General features: G+C 39.6%; 2 protein-coding genes across 2 annotated transcripts; one reads left to right on the top strand and one right to left on the bottom strand.

Annotated features, from left to right (window-relative positions):
• Positions 1–713: 713 nt before the first annotated feature.
• Positions 714–6695, bottom strand: LOC120789341 (solute carrier family 23 member 1-like). Its single transcript, XM_040126008.1, has 12 exons — positions 6620–6695; positions 5891–6037; positions 5376–5533; positions 3470–3629; positions 3067–3248; positions 2671–2791; positions 2356–2512; positions 2020–2273; positions 1677–1841; positions 1480–1588; positions 1171–1266; positions 714–934 (listed from the first exon to the last, which is right to left on the bottom strand). Exons 1-12 carry the CDS (start codon positions 6665–6667, stop codon positions 714–716), a joined length of 1818 nt encoding a protein of 605 aa, XP_039981942.1. The 5' UTR covers positions 6668–6695.
• A 10354-nt stretch (positions 6696–17049) lies between these two features.
• On the top strand, positions 17050–21667 carry chgb (chromogranin B). The gene is made up of 7 exons (XM_040125527.1): positions 17050–17170; positions 17348–17394; positions 17514–17604; positions 18047–19544; positions 19770–19869; positions 20005–20115; positions 21272–21667. Exons 1-7 carry the CDS (start codon positions 17125–17127, stop codon positions 21350–21352), a joined length of 1974 nt encoding a protein of 657 aa, XP_039981461.1. The 5' UTR covers positions 17050–17124; the 3' UTR covers positions 21353–21667.
• The last annotated feature ends 49 nt before the right edge of the window (positions 21668–21716 follow it).

The following is a 21716-nucleotide window of genomic DNA, read 5'->3' as shown; positions in this document are numbered from 1 at the left end:
AAAGAGATAGACTGAGGAGATGAGTTATCTCTGTTTGCTTTGCAAAGGGGAACACAATAACAGCTAGAGGGTTGCTGCTGTGGTTTATTAAGCAGCTGTATGGATCTGTGTGGAGATAGGGCTGTGTGATAATAAATTTACCTACCGGCTAAATTTAATTTCCTTTGAAAGAGGAGAATGAAGAGCATTATTCTAGTTGTCCCTCTCTTGTGTGTGATCGGCTGTGACTTATTGGAAGAATTCTGAGTAATGGTAGAACGTAGTAGCACTTTAATTGTTAGTATTTCTTCTCTTTTAACTAGTGTAGACAGAATGTTACAGATACAGTTCACACTCAGATATTTTTATTTGTTTTTCGGTGTTCGACATTAACATTTAATACAGTGCTGGCAGTTTGGCTACATGCACTGTAGGACAGAAAACATAGATCAACTTATTGTATTTTTATATAGGGAGAGTTACCAGGATTGTATTTTGCTTTAAAGTTTGCTCATAAAAAGTCATGAAGTGCCATAATAGAATATTATTCAGTTAGGGGGGTAAAAGCAACCAGATATAGATAGTTTAAAGATAAGAGCCATGAAAATCTTGATAATATATATGTGGCCCCAGATTAATAAGAAACAGCAATGCAACCTAAAAAAAGTGGTAGTTATTTTATTATTTTATTAAACCACTTCTAGTTCATTCATTCAAAGATCCCTGTGCCATATTCATTCCCCCAGGCTCTGTGAGATACTGGCGTTCTCAGCCTTGGACTGAGATTTGTTGCCCTTCCATGAGCAGAAAGGAATGTAGCGAACCCAAGACTTGGATGAGAGGCAAGAGGTTATGCCAAAGGGGAGGTCATACACCTCCTCAGCTCCCAAGGTGTTGCTAGAGTCTTCAAGATGCACTTTGTCCGAGGATAAGAGGCCACGCTCATATTTTGTCCCTGAATGGTATCAGAAAGACTGTTAGAAGAGTACACCACATTTTTCTATATAATAACACACATATAGTTTACATTCACAGACTACAAAAGTTGGATTTACATGATGATTAAATATTAGTAGAGAAGCAATACAACAGAAACAAAATGCATGCACAGAAGCTACATTGGACTGTTATAAATCTGCCATGTGCATTGAGTGCAATTTGATTCAGTAACAACCTTTCTCTTCAGCTTACCAGGAATTGTGTTATCAAGGAAGAAGCCAAGGAACCCTCCTACAAACATATGGGTGGTCAGCAATATGTGCAACACTTGGTCCACCTCTGTCACCCCTGAGTCACATAACCAAGGGCAAGAGAGAAAAATATGAGTGCAATATAGTGAAAACATCTTGAGACTTACTGCTCTAATCAAGCTAAAATTCTGAATGCAAGATCAAATTCAGCTCAGTTTTCCGAATGAAAAAATAGAATACTTTCATGTCAGCTAATAGTAGTTTAGGTGAAAGCTGTTAAAAAGTAATGAAATTTTCTTGGCGGTTGTACCTGTTTCTAAGAAATTAGGATTCTTCATAATCCAGTTTGGAATGACGAGTGCAGTAAACATGGAAAAACCAAACACAAAGATATTCCTGGAGGAATTCATGTCTGTGGACTGTAAAATGAGATGTGTCAGCAAAACACCACTACTAGCAAAATTACATTTGGAAACAATGAACAAAAAAAGTCATGCCTTTGTTTACCTGTAGATTAGAAATTCCAGCAGCAGTTATGACTCCAAACATGATCAGGAACATCCCCCCAATCACAGGGGTGGGGATGGTTGTGAAAATAGCTCCAATTTTACCCAGAATCCCCATCAAAATCATGAAAACTCCACTTAGGAGAATCACAGTTCGACTACCCACCTGTTATCACACAAAAGTCATTCTATAGATTGTACAGCTTTTTCGAAATGGGAGTAAAAGTAAATAATTGTATGAATTAGTTAAAATCTATTTTTAATTTTAGTGTACTTGCTTGTTCTGAATGGTAAACTCTAAAGGTGGACAGTGTTTGCTGTCAATATTGTTATATTCACCATACCTTGGTAATACCAAGGGCTGCCACATTCTCACTAAATGAGGTGGTGCCATTGCCCGTGCCAAAAGCCCCCGCCAACAAAGAGCCTAGCCCTTCAACACCAATGCCCCTGCTGATGGCGTGCTTGGGGGGAGGAGGTGCCCCTGAGAGCCTGGCACATGCATGGTAGTCACCCACAGACTCTGCCATGGAGCATATTATTCCAGCCATAAACCCAAACACACCTGCCAGGCTCACAGTTGGCATCCCCCACTGACCTGAATTGGGAGTCAAATTGGTGATTATTGAACAGTTAATAAAAACATCTTTCAGCAGTGTTGTGTTTTCTTGTGAACTTACCAGGATAAGGAAATGTGAACCAGGAAGCTTCGCTCACCACATTTCCCTTTACATCAGTGCGGGCCAGGTAGCCATATTGAACTGGATCAGATGGTAGGACACCGTAGATGGTGAGGAGGTAGCAGACTAACCATGAGACCACAATTCCTAGGAGAATCTAATCAATATCTAATGTAAGTATTGTTGTCAGTATTTCCAGGTAACCATAAAATACAACAAAAAATGGTTTAAATAATTTATACATATTGCCATCATTAACTTAAGGTATAATAGTCTAAAGTAAAACAAGGAGTGAGGACTTTCCAAAGGACATACAGGCATTATCTGGAAGATATAGAACTTTGAGGTGTGTAGTTTCTTGGTTTTGCTGTATGCAGGAACAGGGATTGGTATGAAACGGAGGTATTGGGAGAACAGGATGATCAGCACTGTGGTCCTGCATGTATGAGAAGAACTGTCATTAGCATGATGATAAGCAAATTAGAGACTGATCTCATATTTGAAACTGGCCGGTGAAGACAAGATCTCCGCTGCAGGAAAATCTGGGTTGTCATATCCAACCTAGTTTGCAATGTAATTTTAGACTGTGACCTCTTAAGAAAGAAGGTCAGTGCTAGATCTGCAGCCCAATACTGCCTGTTCACACAGTAAAAACAATTCCTTTCCAACTGGGCAAGGAGACATTCACCATGACAGAAAGTGGTTACATACATAGCAGAGATGCCCCAGTGGCTGCCAGTCTTGGCTCCAGCTGAGTCGTACAGTGACAGGCCTATGAGAGAGACAGTGGGGGCAATGGTTAAGGGGCCAATGAAGCGCATGAGGAAACCAATGATGCCAGAGAAACCGATCAGGATCTGGAGGAGAGAGGCCACCATGATAGAGCCCTGCAACTGTGGACAGGAACATAATAAATGAGATCATGAGCATTAACATCAACACTCTTGCTTTGGCTGTGTGATAGACAACAAACGAATATAAAAAAATACATGATTGATTACCTACTAGAGGGTAAACCATGAATTCACTGAATTAATCATTAGAACTACATGAGTCTTTGTTGACTTGTTTATATCCAAAAAGCTGTGAAGGCACTGTGTTTGTGTTGGCTCACTGTTCTCATGCGCGTCTGCCACACTTCTATGAAGACAGGTGAGGAGGTGTTGACCAGACTGGCATTCTGAGTCCAAGCTGGGCACTTCCATTCTGGCATGGACAACATGGCCATGGCAGGTGTCAACACGGCAAATGTACCCCCCTGTAGGATGGGAAGCCTACAGAGTGTGACATAAATAGAAATTATTATCTGTCAGACAAATCAATTAATGAGAAATAAGTCCATTCAAACGAAAGCAGTTAAAGGGCAGTGAGCAACTGATTAGCTCACATATGATGGAAATTTTCTTTTTTGTTTTTATTTGTTATTAGCCGAAATTGTTCGTCCGACAACATGTACAATAATGGGTGTGAGAGTTTGTTCAACAAGGGAAGGAGACTCAGAGTCTACATCCACACTAGAAACTCTGGTAGAGATGCTGTTAAGTAAATGCTAATGTTAATATTCTTAACTTAATAATGGCAATGCTAACATGATGATATTTAACAGATATAATGCATATTTGTTCACCATCTTAGTTTAGCATGCTAGCATGCTAACATTTGCTTATTGCCAATAAACCCAATGAACAGCTGTGGCTGATCGGAATATTATTGGTTTTGCAGGTATTTGGTAAAAATAGATAAATAACAGTAGAATTACATTTTAAACAGTATCCAAAGAAAGATTAGTTTCAGTTATTTTACAAAATATTGTAAAATGATTTTGCAGTTCAACAACTTGAAGCTGCATAATTGAATTTTTAGGTCAGAGGAATTCCAAAACAAGCTAACAGACACACTGCAAAGCAAACACTTGCCAATTACACATGCGGAAGACATGGAGCAAGATCAGTATTAATGTTTTCGTCTATCAGATGAATGTTAGCTCATGTATTCACTTTCCGGCCTTTCAGGTCTGTTTTGGTCTCTGCCAACTCTTGAAGAAAAAGTCTAGGTCAAAACCTAGTATATGATCCTTTATCTGTTTGCTTCTCTCCTACTGTCTGTGCTCACATATACAATAATTTAATACAGCTGAATTCCCATTAAAGCTGTTCTCATTTACGTGTTTTTCTGTTTCTGTTGTCAGACAACAGAAAAAGTATGAAATAGTGACTGAAACGCAGCTCATTAAGACTACATGTTAAGCAGCAGTCACTTCCAAGCCGTTTCAAAGGTGCTGCTCTCCACTGCTAGAATCCTGATTTTATGACCGTGACGTTGCTTGACAAAATCAACATACACATAAGTTAAAAACAATGGCTCTGCTGTGATTTTGGCTGTATTTACATGTAAAATGATCACTCAGAGAGAGCGTTAGAAGCTCATTCACATCTATGCAGCTACCGTGCAGTCAATTAAATTAGACACACTGAGAGGTGTGCCTGTGGAGGCAAAACCTGACCTCGCGCTCGTGGGGCAATGCTGGCGAGTGTCTTTTATGGAAAGTAGAAAAGTTTTGTCCAAAAAGTCACTAACTCACTCACGGACATTCACATTTATAGGGCTGGCCCCGGTACTGTGGTCCACCCAAAATATCTGCGTCTTCAGCTGCTAGTCGCTAAGGTCGTCCAAAAATGGCTACATGCTGAGACTGAACTAAACAGCAGACCAAAATAATGAGCTAAAAGAAGCCAAAAAGCTGCAGAGTTGGGTGATAACCCTCTGCGAGTCTGTCACTGTGGGCAAACATTCACATTAAATACAATAATATAATTCACTGGTAATACAAAAATATTAATTAGTGAAACTTTAAAGTTTGTTTCCACTAAATTATGTAATTAAACCATAAAAGTAAGAAAGAGTCCCAGTTTGGGTTGAAATTAATGTATTGTATGTAAACAGAGTTCATTTAAACAATCTTGCCAATATTTTCTTGAAGGATTGTGAATTGTGAAATGAACAAGTAGCATCATTCTGACCTGACCCCGAAGGTGACCTGCAGCAGGGTGCACAGGCCAGAGACAAAAAAAATTGTGTTAATGAGGCGACTCTGGGTCAGGCTATCATGCTGCAGACACAGCCCCTCTGAGAGAATGAGAGGGATCGAGATGATCCCACCAAATGCTGTCAGGTAATGCTGCAGAGGACAGGAGCAGTAAATGACAGGGATGAACTGATGGTATTGATGATACCCCTACAAATATCACACACATTAAGAATACAGGTCTATACTCCATTCAGTATTTTCTTCCTTCTCTGGACTGATACATAGCAAAAAGGGATTGCTTTCAGGATCACTGGCAGCTACCATATGTACAGTAGTTTTGCAATGTTACAATAATTATGTTTACACATCATTAATAAATTGCCCCAATTTCAAAGTGGGGTAAATCATGACGACAACCAGGAAATCCATGAGACATTCAAATGGTTTATGTCACTAGTTCAAAATAAATCTGAATGCTAAAATCATCACTGATAAGGTTACACCCACCTGAATGGCCAGGAAAATACAAAGGTACCAGGGCGGGATATCAGTCACGCAATAAGTTGGTTTATTTCCGTCGTCCTCTGCTACACAGCTGCTCCCAAATGTCCTATCCATCTTTTCTCTGGGTTGATCATTGACTTGTTCACTGATCTGCCGCACCGTATAAAAAAACATAATTTGCATATCCAAAAACAGACATAAATAAAGATTTTTTAGGACTAGTGCACATCTACAGTTCATATATATTTAACACTAAATTATTCAAAACATTTTAGATTTTTAAGTTTACTGAAACAGATAGACAGCATCTCTGTCATTGTGTTTCTCTAATTGTTGTAAATGTGAAAAGCTCTAAAGCAAAAAAAGTGGAAAATATAGAGCTCTACAAATCTATTCAAAACATATAATAGTGACATACTGTATTTTGTGATGTGTGTGCCTAGTGCACGGATTGTTTGAGATTGGATAGAATCTCTTCAGAAGTTGCACAACTTATAGCATTATATAACGTTCAACCTAAATTACTACTTGTCCAAACCTTTGCCCACTGTGAACCAGTATCAATCAGAATTAAGTGAAGGGCAATCATTACTATTTAACACAATATAAAATCAAAATCAGTGTTTTTTTTCTGAATGCTTACAGGTGCCCATTGATGCTGACATTATTTAGAAGAATACTTCGAGATGCCTGCATTTGGTATATTTTACATGAGTCAGTCATTGTACTTACATCAAATGCAAGATTATCAAGTCCACCGCTTTCCCTCCCTGAAGCCATTGTGACTACAGAATAAAATAAAGACTTGGTGCTGGTTCCTTGAGGCTGAGTTCTTATAACAAGAGGTGAATTGAAAGCTACAGACAGCCACAGATGAAAAAACAGGCAGACTAAAGGTTGAGGAGTGAAAGGTGGAAGGAATCTTCTTTGGTTCAATGGGAAATGTCCTATAAGTGTTAGGATTAGTTTATTATTGCCACGTAAAGCATTTTACTGGCAAGGTTAAGTGATGATATCGTTACTTCACTCGCATTTCAATCACATTTACAACTGGTACCACGTGTTCATCTTAGGACAAAGTTTAGCTCAGTAATCCTATGTTAAATATTACTTAGTATATTTAACAAGATGGAATTCCTGCTTGGGAGGGACTCACAATTTACCTGAGGCACAACCTCATTATATATTCAGCGGGGTCCAAAGTCTGAGACCACTGTATATATAATGAGATTGTGCCTCAGGTAAATTGTGAATCTGCATACTAAGTAATAATTAAAATAGATGGGTAACTAAAGCATAAATGAGCCAAACTTTGTCCTAAGATTTAAGGTCACTGATAAGTCATAATTTGGGAACTGATTATTTCAAAACGCCTAAAATGCAAAGAAAAGTTTATATTTTAATGAAACACTGCTTGCTGATACAGGGATGTATGAATGGATGAACTGATAAATACATAGGTATAGGGCTGGGTGGATTTTAACTTTAATGGGTCTTGAGTTGAAAAAAGTAACTTTTATGCAAGAACAGACTGCTTACTTCTTTAATTTACTCAATTCACGTTGAGGAAAAAAAAAAACTTAGGAAAAAAGAAAACTCTTGGAAAGAATGCTGACGGTATCAGCTTGATGGCTTGTTTCGTCATGAGGAGAATTTAGCGCTTATCTAAAACCGTCACTATGACAGGACAAAACTGGGAAGATTATTAGATAAAGAAGATTTAGGCCTTCAAAGAGTCGATGCTTCCTTGACTTAGAGGGGGAAGAGAATCCCAAGAGTTGATATGATCTTTCTTTGTGATGCTGATAAATCTGTCAAGGCAGATGCAGCAGAGCATCTTGGGGAATTGTCATGTAGAAACACACTCTAGTCTCCAGTTTAATAAACTAATCCTAACACCAATAGGACAGCAATATCGCCAGCATTCGTGCCTCCCCTCATCACTCATCTTTGGCTTCCCGATTGTTGTTTGACATCAGGTCCTTGTAACCAAGATTCACTTGCTCCACAAGGCACGTGTCTACAAAATCCATCAAGACGATGTGTAGAATATCTCCTCTATCGTCACTGAGTTGAATTAATGACACTAGTAGAAAAAGTAAAACAGGATAAAACCAAATTAAACTGAGTTTAGCAGTTTAGTTAACTGCACCCATTCATGTAAAGTGTACATGGAAAAAAATACTGCCACAAGTGACACAGTGCTTATAAAACATAATGTGTACCTGTTTCTTCCCAGTGATTCCCCCTCAGGAAATGTACCACACCAACAGAAGCACTACACCAAACAAACAGACATCACCCTGCGCTGTGTGATATGTCATTAGTAAAAGTATGAGAGCTGTGGTGATGCAGCCACTTTACATTTGCACTTCAGTTAACAGTAGTATGACTAAGATTAATGTGGCAAATGTGCAAATTATTTTTACACAATAGTACAGACTAATTCTCACAAACTCTGACAGGAAAAGGAAGGATGCAGAGATGTAAACACAGGGGCTAAAAGCAGCAAAGAACATTCAGTCAGCAGATGTCACAGCACATAAAGTATTTCTTCATGCGGCAACAAGCCATTGTCTCTCAGTAGTGCCTGAGGGAACGAGTAGTAAAAGACTCCAAATCTTCTTGGAAGCTCTTTGTGGCAACAAATGGTACTTTGGCTGCACCCTATACTGTAGCCTTTGTATCTTTTCATTCTTGTGTGAAATATTTAGCGCAGCATGTTTCATAACTTGCTAAAAGCATATTAGGATGACATAAACTACTTCAAGTATGAATTAGCTCAAACATTAAAATGCATATGAGTAAACTTTTTAAATGCTGGCCTTGTAAAGGTGAAATAGCTCTCAAAAACAGGTTTCAAAAGGGTGTGTCCATGTTTATCTTATCTGGCTGAGGAGGATCTGCAAGTTTTACATCATAAATGCATGTGTTTCTTGCCCCAACTCCATTGTTGAAGGAAACCATGATGGCAGTACTTAGTCTAATATGTATTCAATTAAGCATATTACTTATAGTTAGATAGAAATGGTACATTTAACCATAAGTGTGCACAGAGTGGTTGAGAAGAGTAAAGGACCTCTGACCTGCAGATTTTTTAAAGGCCTGAGGAAAGCAAGTTTATTATCTTTCAAGTTTGGCTGAGACGACAGTAGAGACAGGTACACTATTGTGCCAGTGTGCAGGCAGAAACTTTTTTTGATAGGGGTGAGCAACTCAGATAATTAGGTGTCCTTCTAGCTACTGCTATAGTAATATTTACGAATTAGACCAACCAGGCAACTCTGTGTGTAACTCTTGACCAATCAGTAGTATTACATCCCTCTAGAAGGAGCGTGGAGTGAAACGGTTAGAAGAACATGTCGAAGATTTTTGATTCTTCAGACCTTTTGTGTGTCTCAGTATAAAATTTCCTGTCCTCCTGTGTCTTTGGTTTGACTACAACAAACCCAGAAGGGAATGTTTGATACCATCTGTTAAAAAACTGAAGAAGACAGAAGAAAATCCACAACACCTCTAGCTGACTAAAATCAGATTAAAAGTTGATGTGCTAATACTTGTGTCCAAAAGAAAGCCCAGACCTTTTCAAAGCAAACAAATGTCAGCACCAATCCATTCAAAAGTGAGTCAGGGTGAGAAAAAAACAAAACTTTGTTCTCAAATGGCCATTGATCTTGACACAAGTGTGATTGTCCTTGCTGAGAGGCAGGCTCAGTGCTATTGATTTCAATAAGAAACTTCCTCTGTCAATTTTTATTGCAGAAAGCAACAGACTCTGTATTGAAAATAAAAATTGAAGTAAAACATTTTTCAGCCTATTTTTTATGCTAATACCTGTCCTGATGTTAGTTATTTATTTAAATGTTAGTGGTCCCCTTTTTGTATCTTTAAACCTTTGACCTTCAGGGAGAATTTAGACAAAATCAAATCAAATTCTCTCCCATTGCTGTCTCAGTCTTGACTGCATTCCACTTGATGTTATCACCCCTGTGAAGAATGCTTAACATCAGCGTCAATTTAACCAAAGAGCTGAAGGTCACAACAGGAAAGATGCTTCAAGGCAGCATCAGTTGTCTTTCATATCAATGTCAATATGAGAGACTTAGATTATTAAGATATTACTTATCACTCTGCCTACTGTAAATAGACACTGGCTTGTCTATGCAGTCAACAACTAGCCAAAGAAATATGCATTTTGATTTATCGAAAAGCTAACTGGGTTTTCAATAAAGTTAAATTTTTTAAATGTAATTTCTGCTTTTGTTTACTGTGACTATAAAGAACAAACAGACTAAGAAACTGAAAAAGTCTTCTCACTAATGAGCTCTGTCATGTGACGAACTGAAGTCATATTGTCATAGTGCTGCTAAGACAGCTGAAGAAAGTCAGCAACACGAGGCTTAAAGAAACAGTTCAGAGAGGAAGCAAGGGAGGAATGGCGGAAAGACGAGTTCCTTTGCTGTATCAGAGGATATAACCTCAGCTTTGTGGTTTGTGAAGATGTATGTGGGTGCAAATAAGTCTAAAAACAGCAAGATTACACAGATCATACAATACAGTTCAACAGAAAATGATTAAAGTTTCAGAATTCACCTCTCAGCTTGGCCTCACACATTAATAAACCGTTGGATGGCCCCCGTGGAAAGTTTTAGTCAGTCTCTTCTTCACAATTGTGCATCTGCCCTGCTAATTGAGTTGTATAATAGGGCTAGTTTGCATTAACACATCAAAATCAATTCGCATGATGAAAACCCAGGAGAGGAAAGCATATACAGCAGCACTGGCCCATTAAATTTTCATTCACTGCAAAGGTTTGGTACAAAAGGGTTCGTTAACATCCTCAGATGTGTGGCAGCCAATCTTTTGTTATGTTTAGGGTGATTAACTTTGAATGATGAGCAGCAAAAGCAACAATGTTTTGGGTAAGAGAAGCTTGGTTTCTAAAAAGCATTATTATGAAAATTAGACTAATACTATATTACTAAACTAGTTTTATTATTTTAATAATAATTGAAACATTGCTTTTTTCCAGATTAAGACAAAGTTACAGAGGCTTATTTATAAATGATTAATGTTGATACATTGTATTACGTAAAGGCCCTAAAAACTTATTTCCTCAAGAAGCTTCCTACTACTGTATGAGCAGTCAGGTCCTACATGAACAAATATATTTCTGCCAAACTTGAACAGTTTTGGTTGTTTCAGATCAGACTTTTCTGTGTTTATGTTTTTGTCCTTATAATTCTTGCTAGTTTGAAGTGGATGGGGCTCAGTTGGGGAAAGGTTTCATACAGTGGCAAGAAAGTATGTGAACTCCTTGGAATTGAAATTCATTTTCTGTAGTAACTGGTCATAAAATGTGATCTGATCTTCATCTCAGTCACAAGTTAAGAAAAACACAATGTGCTTAAACCAATAACACATTAACAGTTGTAAGAAGTAAGTGAACCATTGGATTTAATCAGTGGTTGAAGCGATTTGGGCAGCAATAACCGCAAAAAGTTTTTGTAGCTGCTGATCAGACCTTAACAACGTTTGGGGGGAATTTTGGACCATTCTTCCTTACAGAATTGCATCAGCTCAGCCATATTCTTGAATGGCTCTGTTGAGCTCATTCCACAGTATGTCTATTGAGTTAAGGTCTGGGTTCTGACTGGGCCGCTCCAAAAGGTGGATTTTCTTTGTTTGAAGCCAATTTGTAGTAGCTTTACTTCCCTGTTTAGGGTCAATTTCCTGCTGCATCCCTCAGCTTCTACTGAGCTTCAGCTGGTGGACAGCCACCCTCAGGGCCCTTTTTACACTATATGCAGTGCTGCATCTTCTTCCTACACAATTCATCCTTAGTTTCATCAGTAAATGAAACATTTTCCTAGTAACGTTGTGGGTGTCAAGGTGCTCTCGGGCAAACAGACATGCTCCATGAGACCATGCATCATGATTTGCATATGGTAGACTTTACCTCATTGAGCATTCTGCACTGTGCCTTTGGATCATCTTAACTGGGTGCCCACAACATCAAATTATTTCCATTCATAAACAGTTTACATTTTGTGTTTGTATTATTTCACTATTATGCAAGTTTTGTTTTTTATTTTCTTTTGTTTAGTAACAATGGATGTTTAATTAAAATATTCTGATATACAAAACTGGTTATTTTGCATTTATTTCTGAAGATACTCTAAGTTCTGTACTTAAAATTCAGGGGTGCCAATAATTTCAGCCAGGACTGTATGCTTCATAGAGATTAATAAGGGTAATAAATCACATCCCTTTGAATATTTCCCTCAGTATGAGCCAAAATCAACTGATTCATCTTCTGTATTAAACTCTTCCTTGAGCTGCTTGAGATATATTTGCTCACTTTGCTGAGCAGTTTTTACATTGCATCATCCATAACCCTGTGACTTTCATTAGCACATCTCAGTAAACATCTAGCCGCATTAAAAATCAGCTGGTCCTGCAGTACTGGAAGTGTTGCTGGTGGTACATCCCTCAGCAGAAAACACCGGGTATTCTGGCTGGATTTATGGGTTTTGACACCCTCCGTAACCCAGACATGGGCTGTAAAAATGTCACTCAAAATGATAATATCATCTGGGATTGATTTTATTCTGGATATGAAGCCATCACAAAAGTAGGGGAAATGGAGTATGGAGCCAAATATGATCATATATCATCATCATGACCCTTGACTGTTTAAATCGAACACATTAGTTTGCTCAAATTGCACCAAAACATGCATATTCTCATTTTACCCTCAATTTCATCTTTTACTGTAAACATGTCACGCATTTCCACTGCACTGTTGCCAAACCCCCAAGAGGTGCAGTTTTGAAGTAGTTAACAGTGCAGTAAGTACAACACACAGTCCCCTCAGCAGCTAGTGTAACTGACTTAATTATTGTTATTCTTCTGAGAACAATAAACTTCTAGAGTTGTCACGGTATTCATAAAGACCAGCCTGCTCTGCCTCATACATAATTTACTCACATTTATTCCTCTTCAGTTGTACTCATTATTCTTTTCTCCCCAAAGAGGTCATTAGGATCTTCACCTTTTCTCATATAACTGAAAAGAAGCAATTTTACTAAAACAGAGTCTGAATTAAGAAAAAAATGCTCATGGGTGATGGCAGAAAAACTCAAGTGGGCAGTTCCTCCAGTATGCAGTACACACACACACACACACACACACACACACACACACACACACACACACACACATACACACACACACACACACACACACACACTAACACACACACACACACAGTGCTAAGTTTTCAACACTCAAAGAGATTGCTAAGATTGAACTGGACTTTCAGATTTATTTTTCATGTGTCGCCTCTGGTTCTGTTCAGGATATTTAATTGTGGAGTTGAATCCTATTTTAATTCAAAACAAAAAGAAGTGATAGGAGTTAAAGGATTCGGGAAGGAACTCTAATAATGAAGCATTACATATTATAATTAGCCTTCACCTGTGTGTCTGGTAATTAGGATAATTCAGATCCTGTATTACATGATAAATCAGAGCATAATCCTCTTTACAGGGCATTTGAATCTTGTGCAGGCCTTTTATTGAGAAAGCACCCTGCTGCACCAATAGTGATGCTAATAGCATTGCAGATTGGGATACAAAGTCTGGGAACACAAAGAAATTATGTGAAAGATACAAATACAAGCCCTCTATCATCCTGTTTGATGAATGCATAAACAACCAAGCAGCTTTGTAATGACACCTGCATTATACATGTGGAGCCACACTTCATATTCTTTGCAGCCTATCCTCCTTTATTTTCCAACACTACTTCACTTGATAACCTGCTGGGTTACCTAGGATACTCCTTCAGTGTTTACTGAGTATCCAACAGCTATAAATGGGAAGAGCAGGATAACCAGTCAGGCAAAGAGGGTAACTTCCAAAGGGCCCAAGAACTCTAAGCTTATTATGCATCAATTGCATTTTGCTAATTTAATTGAAGATTTCTGTGGGAAAAGAGGGTCCCTGTGTCAGTAATACTAAGAATTTACAACCATGCTGGCAGCTCTGTGGGGCTGTACTTTAGTACAACGGTGATTTGAGCTAAATGCTCATATTAGAATGTTAACATTTTCACAATGGCAGTGCTAAAATGCTGATGTTTAGCAGGGGTAATGCTTACCATGTTCAACATCTTAGTTTGTTAGATAGCCTGCTAATATTTGCTAATTAGCAGAAAGTACAGCTTAGGCTGATGCGAATGTCGTCAGTTTTGCAGGTATTTGGTCAAACAGCAAAATATCGAACAAATAAAAATTTGGTCTGATGAGGGCGTTAGATGAAATGCCTGGGGATCACCAAAGTCATTAGGATTCATCCTATGGAGACCATGAATGGAGGTATAATAATCCAGCTGTCAAAAGGTTTAAATCAAGTCTCAGTGGCACTAGAGGAAAAGTCAGGGGAACACCAAAGTCGCTGAGATTCATCTTTTGGGGACCATGACTGATCCATTTAGTCGATGTTCTGTAGATGTTTAGATACTTGAGTGAAACTTGAAAGTTTACTTTTTTTTTTTTGTGGTTTGAATCACTGTTTTTTCAGTGAGGTTTTTAAGTCATTAAAGTCTGTGTCTTTACTTTTTGATCAATGTGCTTTGATGAACTTTGCTTTAGATCTTACATAAAATTGTGCTAAAAGACTAATAATAAGTGGCTCCTCAAAAGAAAAATAAAACCTCCAACTTAACAAAAAGTCAGACAATAATGATGCATTAACCAGACAGACATTAGCAAAAAGTAAGTGCATTTGACCACAGATGACTGTAGAAATACTCCACATTGTTCTTGGAATATCATCAAAGTCTCACAGTAGTTTTGAGCCAAACATAAAGCTTGTCCCCACCAAAGATCAAAGCCCAGCCAAGGCTTTCATGCAGCGCGTTGCATTGTGCTCATTGTGAGACACTCACCTTTGTTCATGCATGTAAATGCTCGTGATGAAAGGGGTGGTGTTGTTGCAGACAGGGACTGATCTGAATCGTGCTTGCAGACCCTGTCTGAACATATTGATCGTTCCCCGTCAAAGCCCCTCGTCGCTGCCTGTAAGCTCCTATATCTTCATGGCTCACTAAAATATTAATCAGGCCTGGAGCAATAACAGTAAAGGCCACAAAAACACATACACGGCATCACACGTGAGTACACAGACATTCACGGACGCACAAGCACACATACATTGTTGAGAGCAAGGGACTTGTGTAATTTATTGGTTCAGTGCCTTTGATATCCAGTGGCTGGATGGCTTACAGTGGAGTACTGAGCCTCAGGCACAGACATGACTTCCGCCCCTGGGAATATAGAGGAAACTGTAGAGCACTTTTGCCCTTTTGCTGCTGCTCCCCACTATACACAATGCTTGTGATATTGAAAGTTGTCCTGCCATCATTCACATAAAAGACTAGGTTCACTGGCTGCTTTGGATCAGCACGTATTGCTTGGATGTACAATTCACTGTCTGACATTATCGTTTTATGCTCTGTCCAGTAATTATTTCAGTTACCACAATGGTCTGTCTGCAGTAACAAAGATAGATGTTAGTAATCAGCCATGTAGGCAAGAGAAGCACAGATGAGAAAGCAGATTTATGAAGTGGGATATTCACATTTTTCTTGCAGCTGTTGCAATTTATGGGCTCATAGTTTCCAATACATGATTGAATTTGAATGTATTTTGCCATAAGGCCAGTGCTTGTTGTGTAAACATCCCATTTAAAAAATCTACAAAGGCCCATATAGTTAGATTAGACTTTAAGTTTTTCTTTTTTTCTGCTCTGCATGGAAGCAAGAAAAAATCATGCAAAGTGCCAAAAAGAAGATGCCAGTAGTTGTCATTTTGAATGTTCTGAGCCATGCTGAGCTGAGCCTACTACATTTGAGCTCTGTCATTGCACATGCCAGCTCATCCTAACGCAGGGTTTGTTATTAAGACAGCAGCAGTCACTGATTAAGATACTGCTCCTGCATAGTGTAGTTTTTATGGAAAGTTGGGAATTAAATGAAATTTGAAGTGAAGATCAGATTACTGTCCTTTCACATGTACAAAAATATACATTTTTAATGTTTCTCTGCAGCTGCATTATCATGCAGTCACATAATACTCCTGATCAGAGCAGCACTGTATCTGCAACTAGTAATATCACTGGTGCAATTAATGAAATTGGACAATGATAGCATAAGATACTCTTCTAATAAATCCATGTCACTTGAGTGTTCACCACAACAGCTAGTGATCCAAGTCTCCATTAAGTAGTTTTCCTCTACCAGTGCTGAAGATCACCAGTTCCCACGGGAAACTCGTGATGGGCTTAAGGCTGAATAGATCCCTGAGGAGTCAGCTGGGCTAAATTCTGACTCAGGGTTGGTCAGACTCCTTGGCTGTATATGTCTACTTTTACTTTGTTTAATATAAGGTACACTAGCCTACATCTAATCATCTAATCATTTAAAATGTAGGGCAACACTGCAGTTGTGAAGAAGAGGTATTACATAACTTCAGAAGGAGACTGTGGTAAACCTGTTCTGAAACACAAAGAAAAAAAGACATCTTATTTGGAGTGAATTAACCACAGGGCACAATATCAGGCAAATGTCTGCAGTCTCGTGCAATCCGACGGCAACAACAGACGAATGACTTGAAGTATAATGCATTTCAATGCAAGGTTAACAACGGCCGCAGCATAACATGGGCTGAGCTGAATCAGCTTCTCGCTGACACAAAAGAAAAAAATAAAAATCAATCACCACAAAGTACTGTTGCAGTGTTATAGTACCAGACTGCATGCGAGTGCACGAATCTTCGTGATGTGTCCACCCGTGTGCCTATCCGCCCTCAGGCACCTCACGGCATTGAACAGCAATACGCCACATGAGCTATAATCCCCGCGTCTCGTAAACCTGTTTGAACTATCACCTGGACGAACTGTGACACTGATTAGATTGCCGATTGCCGACGTCGTGCCTCCAACAAATTTCACCCTCCGCTGTCTTCGCAGGGCTAATGAGTCATGACACTAACAGAGCCTGAAGCGTTCCTCCCACGCTTCTCCAGCCCACTCCTCTCTTTATTTGAGGCGCTCCTCTGCTCCAGCCCTCAGAGCAGCAGTGCGCCCAGTCAGCGCAGCTCTCTCCTGCGACTGCGGAGGGACGGGAGTTGGTGCTCTGTCACGTTTTGTTGGATCTACCAACATCTTGCCAAGATGAGACTCATTTTTGTTCTTGCTGCGGTTGCGGCTCTGGTGACGGGTAGGTGAAAGAGTGCCGGTTTTCTTTTTGCTGGGTGCTACAAGTTAGTGAGATCAGTTCAGGACCCCGGACAGAGACACCGAGGATTCATCTCCTTTAATGCATGCAAATCGTTTCTGTTTGCAATTTCACATTTAACTTACAACTTTGAACAGAAACACTTTTTTACTTTTGCAGAAAATCTAGCACTTCCAGTGCGAAAAGAAGAGCAGAGAGAAGATGTGGTATGCTTTTTGTTCAAATACAATTTGATCATTATAATAATAACTATAACTATCCATGCAAAAAATGAAGTCTGAATAAGAGCATAGAGCCACATATTTAGTTTATTTGGTTTTTGCAGGTCAGGCGATGTTTGGTTGAAGTCCTATCCAAAGCTCTCTCCAAACTAGACTCTCAGCTGGATCAGGAATGCAAAGACATTCTCCAAGCAGGTTTGTAGCACACAAGTTACTGGTATTTTTCACGCTCATTCAACCTAAATCATTCGAAGAGTCTAATAAGTATGAAGACTGGAAACAGGTATATTTAAGGAGATTGCTGTTTGTCGATGCAGCAATCTTTAACTGTTAGGTTGCTGAGACACTGGGGAGCCGATATATTCAAACAGACAAAATACAGTTACACTGAATATCTTGCCAACCAGCTGGTAACATCACAGTTTTCATGACACTTCTCCATTCAAGAAAATATACTCAGGATTCTCCTTGTCCTCCATCACGCAGACTTTTAATTTAACATAAATATGAAGCAAGTGATTCACCAAATCATGATCTAGGCTGAAATCAAATGACAAAATGCATCATAAATTGTCCCTAAGAGCTATTCTATGTGGATCTTTACACCTCTTTTGAGCTTCCTTTTGCTCTGTCATAGGGGTAAAACATGCGCCACTGGACAAGAAAAGTGGGGAGGGGATAGTAACTCATCAAGAGGTGGTCAAAAGTCATCCTGAGGATACTGAGGAAAAAACTACGGACTTGAAAGACATTGAGGCACTCCTGAAATCTGTGGAGGAGAAGAGAGAAAACCCAGAAGACGAGCGCAGCCAAGAATCCTGGGGTCTGGGTGATGAGAAGGAGAAGAGGCACTACAACGAAGAGGAAGAAGAGCGAGAGAAGAGGAGCAGCTGGAGGCCTGGAAGATACCACCAAAGGAAACACAAACGGGATGAAGAAGAAGACAGCGAGCGCAGTCAGGAGAGTTGGGGAGTAGAAGAAAAGAGATCAGAAGAAGAAGAAGAAGGTGAAGATAGAGAGAAGAAGAACTGGAGGCCTGGAAGATATCACCAAAGAAAACACAAACGAGATGAGGAACCTTTAAGAGATGAAAGGGAGGAACCAGAGGAAGAACGTAGCCAAGAATCCTGGGATGTAGACAAGAGGCACGGGAATGAGGATGAAGAGAGATACAAGCGCATATGGAAACCCACACATCGCTACCACCACAAGAAAAAGCTCCACAAACGTGGTGATGAGCCTACCTCCTCTGATGAGGAGGAAGATGAGGATCGCAGCCAGGAATCTTGGGGTCTTGACGAGAGAGACAAGAGGGACTGGAGACCAGGAAGGTACCACCAGAGGAGACATAAGCGTGATGAAGAGCTCTCAGAAGAAGCCAGGGAAGAGCCAGATGAAGAACGTAGCCAGGAATCTTGGGATTTTGACTCCGGAAGAGAAAAGAGAGACTGGAGACCAGGAAGGTACCACCAGAGGAGACATAAGCGTGATGAAGAGCTCTCAGAAGAAGCCAGGGAAGAGCCAGATGAAGAACGCAGCCAGGAATCTTGGGATTTTGACTCCGGAAGAGAAAAGAGAGAATGGAGACCAGGAAGGTACCACCAGAGGAGACATAAGCGTGATGAAGAGCTCTCAGAAGAAGCCAGGGAAGAGCCAGATGAAGAACGCAGCCAGGAATCTTGGGATTTTGACTCCGGAAGAGAAAAAAGAGACTGGAGACCAGGAAGGTACCACCAGAGGAGACATAAGCGTGATGAGGAGCTCTCAGAAGAAGCCAGAGAAGAGCCAGATGAAGAACGCAGCCAGGAATCTTGGGACTTTGACACTGGAAGAGAAAAGAGAGACTGGAGGCCCGGCAGGTACCACCAGAGGAGACACAAACGTGATGAGGAACTCTCAGAGGAAAAGCAAGAAGAGGCAGACGGCGAACGCAGTCAGGAGTACTGGGGGTTTGACAAAAGACATGCAAAAGACGAGGGAGAAATAGATAAGCGTATATGGAAACCAACACACCGATACCACCATAAAAAGAAATTTCACAAGCGTGGCGGAGGCTCATCAGAAGAAGAGGAAGAACAGAGGGGTGCTTCAGAGGAATATGAGGAGGCTACAAATGACAGGGGCGAAGTTCTGAGGTATGTCTGTCTTTCATCATATCTAACAACTTCTACCGTTAAATTTAGCATGTTTGTATTTTACATCCCAGAGCACAAAACACTGCAGAGTTCCGTAATACCAGCCAAATCAATGGGGATCAAAACAAAATTTTGCACAACAAAATCAACAAATCCCTTAAGCAGTGTTCTTGGGCTGACATTATGGTACTGCTAGTGCAGCATCTAATTCCGTCTGTTTTTCAGGTATCTGGCAGAGAAGCGCAATCCCTGGATTTACAGAGGCTACTACCATCCTGCCTGGTTTAAAAGGGATTCAGATGAACATACTGCAACCTCAAACAAGGTGGGCATGAGATAAATTCTTGTTTCACCTGTATATATGAAACAGAAACAATACAATTGCTGATTCTTTGCATCTTTACATTGTCTTACATTGTACAGTTGAGACATATTTTTGTTCTGCCTTTAATGTGTTCAGATTGATGAACTGGTTAAGTTGCTGAGCTATAAGATAAACCAGCTGGCCAACCATTCTAATAAAGAAGAGGAAAAGAGAAGCACGCGCCAGAGAGCATTTGCCCCGCAGGAGGTAAAAACTGCACTCACTAACTGTTGAAAAATGACCTTTATGATGTTTTTGTTGTCATGTTTGTTATACCTCTAACCAGACCACTGAACTGAAGTCTAGAAAATATTGTACATTATGTAATCCACAGTACAGACTGTAATTAATTGTGCAACACAGAATCTCATATGTCTGATTCTTGTACTCAAGTATCAGACGGTACTATGTAGCAGCTAGGATCCGGGGGGGGGGGGGGATTTAAAAATGCATGCAAATCTTAAACACTACAGCTAGAGTAAGAGTCTAACCTGAAAGACAAATGAAGAGAGATACATTTGCATGTTTCATACTTTATATTGACTGTTTTCACTTATGTAAAAACATTTACTCTGCAGCAGTTTCCACCATATATTCAGCTGACCTAGTAAAGCCATGGAGCACATACCTCCACCCCACTGTTGCACTGGGGGGAGAAAGCAGCCAGGCTCATTATGGAAATCTCTAGTCTACATGGAGATGTCAGGATTTAGCCTTCAGAACCAAACAGCATCAGTGAATATGCATCTGTGCAAGTGCACATCGGGAATTGTCCCTCGTCGACATGTCCCAAATACATGAAGAAGAAAAATCTAACTAGTATATTCATGGGCAGTGACGCATTCTTCAGCTCTGGCATACTTAGAATCTACTATTGAATTGCTCAGCTCAACTCTTCTTCACATGACTTGGTCTTTCAGCTTGTTTGTCCCCTTTTTCTATTTGCACTTACCAGCTTTCCTGACTGCTGCAGTAATCACACTAAGAAGCTCATGATTTTAGCCTTCCAGAGCAACCAAAGTCATAATACGCTCATTAAAAAGAGAGCTTCGGCCTATAGATACCTCCCTACCATGTCATATACAGTACTAGAAGCAGAAAAACAAATCAGGAAGGAGGAGAAGGCATGGTGATTTATTAGTCCGACAGCACTACAGCTCAAGGAATAAAGGAATGTTTAACCTGAATGACCAATTCAGCATATTATGCAAATTTTGAAGCAGGCCTGGGAAAAACAAAGGCAATTTATGATCATTTAAACCAGATTTCTATTTCAAACATGGTCAAAAAGAGACTGTTCATGTGTCACAAGAAAAATTGATGGTATTTAGTTGCTAATGTATAAATACTGCATGTCTTTCAGGAGAAAGAGCTGGAAAACCTAGCAGCGATGGACATGGAGTTGCAGAAAATTGCTGCCAAGTTGCATGACAACAGTGTATAAGCCAGAACGCACATCATTTCAAGACACCATCAGCCGTCATTGGATTAAAGCTGCTGTTTTACCGTATGTCTAAACTGATGTTTTATCATATGTCTGCCAATTTAGTGTGCTTACAGTGTCACGAAAAGACAAAAAAATATGATAGAAAAAAAAATTCTGGAGCCTTGCTAAAAACATTTGTATCAACTTGCTCATCATTGTGTTTGTGATATGTTGATGTTATCAAATTAATCAGCATGGGAATGGTTTTGATGTTTATACATATATAAACATGTAATCGTGTGCTGAAGAGTTTGTTCCATCTGTACTCAATAAAGGGAGTTATTCTGGGACCAAACAAATCTCTCTCAAATTATTGCTTGAT

The sequence above is a fragment of the Xiphias gladius genome, chromosome 4 (assembly GCF_016859285.1).
Source record: "Xiphias gladius isolate SHS-SW01 ecotype Sanya breed wild chromosome 4, ASM1685928v1, whole genome shotgun sequence".
Lineage (NCBI taxonomy): Eukaryota > Metazoa > Chordata > Actinopteri > Istiophoriformes > Xiphiidae > Xiphias > Xiphias gladius.
Note: the sequence above shows the minus strand (reverse complement) of the source record. Positions and strands in the feature narration are given on the sequence as shown.

What these genes read in the sequence shown, in the direction of transcription:
- LOC120789341 (XM_040126008.1), bottom strand. Translation starts at nt 6,667, where the DNA reads ATGGCTTCAGGGAGGGAAAGCGGTGGACTTGATAATCTTGCATTTGAT. An exon ending in ATATCTTCCAGATAATGCCT is followed by an intron (nt 2,513 to 2,670) that starts GTATGTCCTTTG and finishes GATATTGATTAG; the next exon opens with ATTCTCCTAGGAATTGTGGT. An exon ending in CTGGAATTTCTAATCTACAG is followed by an intron (nt 1,589 to 1,676) that starts GTAAACAAAGGC and finishes CTCATTTTACAG; the next exon opens with TCCACAGACATGAATTCCTC.
- chgb (XM_040125527.1), top strand. Translation starts at nt 17,125, where the DNA reads ATGAGACTCATTTTTGTTCTTGCTGCGGTTGCGGCTCTGGTGACGG. An exon ending in AAGAGCAGAGAGAAGATGTG is followed by an intron (nt 17,395 to 17,513) that starts GTATGCTTTTTG and finishes TGGTTTTTGCAG; the next exon opens with GTCAGGCGATGTTTGGTTGA. An exon ending in GAGCATTTGCCCCGCAGGAG is followed by an intron (nt 20,116 to 21,271) that starts GTAAAAACTGCA and finishes CATGTCTTTCAG; the next exon opens with GAGAAAGAGCTGGAAAACCT.